At 36.8% G+C, this 6,916-nt stretch overlaps 1 protein-coding gene across 1 annotated transcript in view; it reads left to right on the top strand.

Moving 5' to 3' along the window:
- LOC107750929 (potassium/sodium hyperpolarization-activated cyclic nucleotide-gated channel 2-like) overlaps window positions 1-6,916 on the top strand; it is a 59,143-nt gene that overhangs the window by 16,827 nt on the left and 35,400 nt on the right. The window contains exon 3 of the mRNA XM_016566509.1: window positions 4,949-5,110. Within this exon, the coding sequence (XP_016421995.1) occupies window positions 4,949-5,110 (162 nt within the window). The remainder of the gene's footprint in view (window positions 1-4,948; window positions 5,111-6,916) is intronic.

The raw sequence follows: 6,916 nt of genomic DNA, 5'->3' as shown, positions 1-6,916 counted from the left end.
TAATGGGTTTTCATGTTTTTGTCTCGTCGCTCCGGCCGGACACGGCATCGACAGTATGGTGAGGGGCGTAACATTTCCGTCACATGCTTGAGGTATTTGGCCAATCACAACGCACTGGATAGCTGGCCAATCAGAGCACACCTCACTTTTCAGACCGATGAGCTTTGTAAAAATCGACGCGTTTCAAAAAGGCGGGGCATAGAGGAGAAACAATAATGTACATTATGTGGAAAATAATGTGTTTTTTTAACCTTAAACCGCATAAACACATTTAATTACACCAAATACACAAAATAATGTTCTTTTTATCAACGTCATATGACCCCTTTAATTAAAACTTATTTGTAACATTATAAATGTCTTTGCTGACAAATTTAATGCATCCTTGCTCAATAAAAGTATTAATTTCTTTTAAGAAATCTTTTGAAAGCCAGTGTAACACAGCAGAATCTGGTTGTTGATATCTAGTTTACTTGATGCACTGCAGTAGCAAGGTCGATTGGCAGGACTGAGTTCTGGATCCTGCTCTACAGGAAGTAAAGCTCCTCTGCGCTCCAGCAAATCCCAGCTGTCCTCATGGAAACCAGATACGAGATTAAAATGGGAGCGAATCTCTTAGTTAGTGTTTGCACTGGGAACCGGCTCAGGAAATTGAGTTCGACAGACTGAATGAACAAATCATCGTCTGAATCCCAGACAAAGCAAAGGCACAATGTTGAAGACGAGTGAGTGAAACACAAACAACTGAAGTAAAACTGGATTCTCTACACTGAAAAAAATGATACTACATTTTTTAAAGGTAAGTGGTTGCAAACAATTTATTTTAGCTACATTAAAAAAAAAAACATGTTGAAAGTTAGTCAACTAAATTTGTTTATTTAAGTGCAGCTAAAATAAATGGATTGCAACCACTTTTGCTCAAAATTGAGTAAATTCAATAAATCATTTTTTTTTCAGTGTATGGTAAATGACACTGTACTTGTCAAAGGTTTGGAAACATTACGATTTTGAAACCTTTTTAATGAAGTCTCTTATGCTCACCAAGGCTGCATTTATGTGCTCAAAAATACAGTAAAAACACACAAAAAATGGTAAATATTATTACAATTTAATATAAATGTTTTCTATGTGAATATATGTTAAAATGTAATTTATTCCTGTGATGCGCAGCTGAATTTTCAGCATCATTACTCCAGTCTTCAGTGTCACGTGATTCTTCAGAAATCATTCTAATATGCTGATTTGCTGCTCAAGAAACATTTCTGATTATTATCAGTGTTGAAAACAGTTGTGCCGCTTCATATTTAAACAGAAACCATGATATACTACCGTTCAAGTGTTTGGGGTATGCGTGTGTGTGATTTTTTTATTTTAATTTTTTATAGAAATGAATGCTTTTATAATAATTGAGCAGCAAATCAGCATATTAGAATGATTTCTGAAGATCATGTGACACTGAAGACTGGAGTGATGATGCTGAAAATTCAGCTGCGCATAACAGGAATAAATTACATCTTTAAAATATATTACAATAGAAAACAATCATTTCAAATGGTATTACTGTTTTTCCTGTATTTTTGATCAAATAAATGTAGCCTAGCATAAGAGACTTCATTAAAACATTTAAAAATCAAAATGTTTACAAACTTTTGACAAGTACTGTAGTAAAGAATCAGGTTGGTATGATCAGATTATTCATCTTAAAAAACTAAATATCAAATAAATGTAGCCTAGCATAAGAGACTTCATTAAAACATTTAAAAATCAAAATGTTTACAAACTTTTGACAAGTACCGTAGTAAAGAATCAGGTTGGTATGATCAGATTATTCATGCCTAATGGTTAGAGAGTTGGACTTGTAACCCAAAGGTTGCGGGTTCGAGTCTCGTACCGGCAGGGATTGTAGGTGGGGGGAGTGAATGTACAGCGCTCTCTCTCACCTTCAATACCACGACTGAGGTGCCCTTGAGCAAGGCACCGAACCCCCAACTGCTCCCCGGGCGCCGCAGCAAAAATGGCTGCCCACTGCTCCGGGTGTGTGTTCACGGTGTGTGTGTGTGTTCACTGCTGTGTGTGTGCACTTTGGATGGGTTAAATGCAGAGCACTAATTCCAAGTATGGGTCACCATACTTGGCCACATGCCACTTAAGTTGGAGGTTCTCAGTGTCCGTGAGGCGTGTGGTGAGTGTCTCGCTGTGTAGTTGTCTGCTGACTGATGGGCCGCTTTGAGCGGTAACAAATGTCCAGTGTCTGATGGTCAGTTGATGTGGAAGATGTTCGATGAGGCTCATTAATCAAGTTAGGTTTTCAGGGCCTGAGTCAATGTTTCTACAGAGAGCAGGTCAATTAAAGAAAAGCCTTCTGAAGGATCTCTGAACTTGATGCAAGAGCTGTGTTTGTGTTGTCTGATGGAATCAGTGAACATCAGTGTTGGGGATTATTTTACTTGGTTTTGTTTTATTTTTTAATGCAAACAGTATAGTGCAAGTCCATACATCATCAATTGTTGGCGTTGTCTAACAGACAAAATTTTATTTATTATGTTATTTTATGCTATTTTATTTTATTTTATAATTTATATTGTATTTTAATGTAAAAGACATATAGCAAGTCATCATACATCATAATTTGGTGCCATTGTCTGGCAGAAAAATAGTTATTTTATTTTATTTTATTTTAATGCAAAAGACATACATCACAATTCCTTGGCGTTGTCTAACAGACAAAATTTTATTTTATTTTATATTTTATTTAAGTGCAAAAGGCATAGTGCAAGTCCATACATCATCATTTGTTGCCGCTGTCAAACAAAGTATTAACAAAAAAAAATGTTTTCCATGCATAACCACTGGACACTAGTGAACACATTTACAAAATGGTATTACTTGACAATAAAGATCAAATTGTGCATGCAAATTTCTCTTGAAGTGACTCTATGGTGTTGATAGATGCTGGCTCATCTGTTCATCCGCTTTGAAATTCTGTAGAGTACACATGAAAAATCTGCTACTGAAAACAGGAAGAGAGAGAGAGATGAGAATGAGACCGGTGGGTACATTTCGAAATGCACAGAGGTCTGATTAGCTACTTGCAAAGTATCTTTCTCTCTCCACCAAATAAACCCAGGAGGATTCATGCGTAGCTGCTGTTGGGCTTTAGACAAACCCTCTGGACAACCAAGTGCCAGAAAGTGTAATCTACAAATCTACTGAACAAACACTGTAATATATCATTTTCTATGGAGGAAATATGTGTAAGGCAAAGTTTAACCCTCTTTTTTTGTCAAAGTCAAGGCACTTTTTTAAATATATAAGTTCTTTATACTGGCAGTTAAAATTTTAAGTATAAACTCATACACACACACACTTATCTATATATTACATGGCATAAATATTGGTATATAAAAATAACCATAAACCTTAAATTGAATTTATGACTAATTATATTAATTGTATTTTATTAGTAGTATTTTTGTGAACACTTTATAGTAATATTCAATTAGTTATCACATCAACCCCCAGTTTCACAGACAAGGCTTAAGCCTAGTCCTAGACTAAAATGTAAGTCTGAGCTGTTTCAACTGAAAGAAACTTGCACTGACTGATCTTAAAATATATCAGTGCCTTTGTTTTGCCTCAAGATGCACACCAGTAATGTTTTTTTTTTTTTTTCTAAGGCACGTTTATAAAAATCACTTAAATGTCCTAATTGAACTATGGCTTAATCCTGGCGTAGGCTAAGCCCTGTCTGTGAAACCGGGCCCAGGTGTTATAAATGAATAATGAACAACATTTACAGCATTTATTAATAGGTTAATTTATAGTAACCTAGGTTAATTTGTTTATTTATGAATTTATATGAATCTATTATTGTTCATTGTTCATTCTCGATCATTCAGAATGCTTACAGTATAATGTTAATTTAACTTAAAATGTAAATAAATATATTAGTATATGTAGAAATAAATATTAACTTAAGTTCATGATGCCAAATGCATTAACTAATGTTTACAAAAACACCAAAAAGTGTTGGTTCTGATTGGCTGAGCCGTGTTCGAAGCTGTTGTAAATTACATAGATACGTATACTGTATATATCTATGGTAAATTACTCTACAAACATAAGCTGCGTCCCAAATGACGCACTATACACTATGCACTCATACACTATGTACTTATGCACTATGTACTCACCCATGTAGTGTATGAATTATATAAAGTTATTTTGTCATTCATAATCGGAGTCTCATAGCCCCTCCCCCTTCGGTATGTAATTAAAGCTGCGACAATTGAGTGCATGAAGTGTCCAACATTCCACACTTCATTTTTTCGGTTATTTAAGTGCATCATCCGGGTATTTAAAGTGCACTTTTTCTTTTTGGAATTTTCAGTGTGAACGCACTACTCGCACTATTTATACTACAAAACGTCATAGAATAGTGCATAAGTATGCGATTTGGGACGCACCTATACACCATTTGTTTACGTCTGTGTGTTGCTCGGCAACCACTTTGTTGCAGCCACAACCGTTTCTGAGGAACTACATTGTTTGGCAGAAGAATAATGTTTTTATTAATATCTATACACTTTATTTTCTCTGTTTTATTTTGTGAAACCTTACTACGTATATGGAATAACCGTTTTATAAAAGCAATAAGCTCCGTGAAGCCATGGTTTACAGTGAATTTATAACAGCTAAGGGGGTTGTAGCAACGCCCCTTAGCTGTTATAAATTCACTGTAAACCATGGCTTCTTGGGGCTTATTGCTTTAATAATTCTTCTGTTTTTTTAGTAGGGATGTATGTATTTTTGTGTGTCTCCAGTGGCACCAAACAGAACTGCAAAAATAATCACTGATCTCCAGACAGGTTTCCCGAACATGCCCAATTTGATGTTTTTGAACTTTCACAAGCTTCTTCAAATGTCGTGTTGTGATTCTCCCCTGCAGATCTTCCATATGACGTATGACCTGGCGAGCGCAGTGATGCGGATTTTTAACCTGATAGCGATGATGCTGCTGCTGTGCCACTGGGACGGGTGCCTGCAGTTTCTGGTGCCCATGCTGCAAGACTTCCCCTCCGACTGCTGGGTCTCCCTCAACAAGATGGTGGTATGTTTCGAACTTTCCATTTTCATATGTTTTTCACGAATGCACCTTTGCACATACATAACAAAAGACTGCAGAGAATGAGACCGTCTGCCAGGCCGACTCAGCATGTGCCACAAAACAATACAGCACCCCGCAATGCAATTTATGAAGAAAATTGTTTCACAAAGCGAATATCCAAGTGGGGTACTTGAAGTGAATGAAATCGAATTCTGTTAACCAGAATCTATTTGCTGATATTACCTGATTGTCATTGACCAGCTAAGTTAAGGTTCCCAGTAGGTGTCTGTTGGATTCAGACGCTGTCTGCAACATCTAATAATGTTTACCTAGTCATAATAATTGATCTCCATGCTGCACAAGAAGAAAACTGAATTTCTCAAACTGAAAACATTAAGTCTCCTGAGCTATTAAAGAACAACCTCTGAGAAATTCAGTTTTCTTCTTGTGCAGCATGGAGATCAATTTCACACTCTAAAAAATGCTGGGTTAAATGCAACACATTGCTGGGTAAAATAGGGACAAACCCAGCATTTGGGCTGTTTTGACCCAGCGGTTGGGTTAAATGTTTAACCCATCCTGCTGGGTAGTAAACCAACCGCTGGGTCAAAACAACCCAATTGCTGGGTTTGTCCCTATTTTACCCAGCACTGGGTTGTATTTAACCCAGCATTTTTTAGAGTGTGAAATTGATCTCCATGCTGCACAAGAAGAAAATTGAATTTCTCAGAGGTTGTTCTTTAATAGCTCAGGAGACTTAATGTTTTCAGTTTTGTGTTAAGTAGTTGTCACAGTAAAAGTATAGAGATATACTTCAACTCGGATCATTTGATGAGACACGTTTGAGTTCATATTGACTCTAGAGGAGACACATGTGAGATGACTGGGGTCAAACATCTGAGAAGCAGGAGACTTCAGAAAAGTCTCAATTTGTTCTCCATTTAATCTCGTTGTTAGCGAGAAGCAAGTGAGGTATTTGAGATATTACAATTTTTAGATATTCAGAAACTCATGAGATTACTGGGGTCTTTCTCGGGAGAAACATCTGAGAAGCAGAAGATTCTCAGTTTGTTTATTTGTTCTCTGTTTAATCTTGTTGTCTAGAAAAAACAATTGAGGTACTTGAGATATTACAATTTCTAGATGTTGTGTTTGAGATATGATTTATTTCTGCAAATCTGAGCACTGTTGAGATCTCATCTGAAACTCTAGTGGAGAAACGTGAGATTACTGGAGTCTTTCTCTCAGAAGAAACATCTGAGAAGCAGGAGACTCAATTTGTTCTCCTTTTCATCTCATTGTTGTCTAGGAGCAACAGTTGAAGTGTTTGAGATATTACGAATTTTAGATATTATGTTTCAGATGTAATGTATTTTTGTAAATCGGAGCACAGTTGGAGACATTGTTGGGATCTCATCTGAAACTCTAGTGGAGACACGTGTGAGATTACTGGAGTCTTTCTCAGGAGAAAACGTTAAGAAGCAGGAGACTCTCATCGCTCACGTAAATAAGATATCAAATAGATCTCATTTGTGAGTTTGCTCTGTGAGGTCTTCATCAGAGTCTCATCTCAGTTAAGTGATTTTCCAGTCTTTTTGTCTTCTCTCATTGAGGTGTCAGCACTACCTCTAGTTCATACAGCATCTCTCTGTTGAAGTGTGTGATGAAACTGTGAGTAAGTGTGTGTTGTTGCCCGGCTCAGGGCTGTTTGGTGTGGGTGAGATGAGACAGGGTGATGGCAGTGGAGATAAAAGTGTGTGTGTGTGTGTGTGTGTGTGTGTGTGTGTGTGTGTGTGTGTGTGTGTGTGT

This window comes from Sinocyclocheilus rhinocerous, unplaced genomic scaffold (assembly GCF_001515625.1).
Source record: "Sinocyclocheilus rhinocerous isolate Xijiao unplaced genomic scaffold, SAMN03320098_v1.1 scaffold1534, whole genome shotgun sequence".
Lineage (NCBI taxonomy): Eukaryota > Metazoa > Chordata > Actinopteri > Cypriniformes > Cyprinidae > Sinocyclocheilus > Sinocyclocheilus rhinocerous.
The sequence above is the reverse complement of the archived record's forward strand: the minus strand, read 5'-3'. Positions and strand labels throughout refer to the sequence as shown.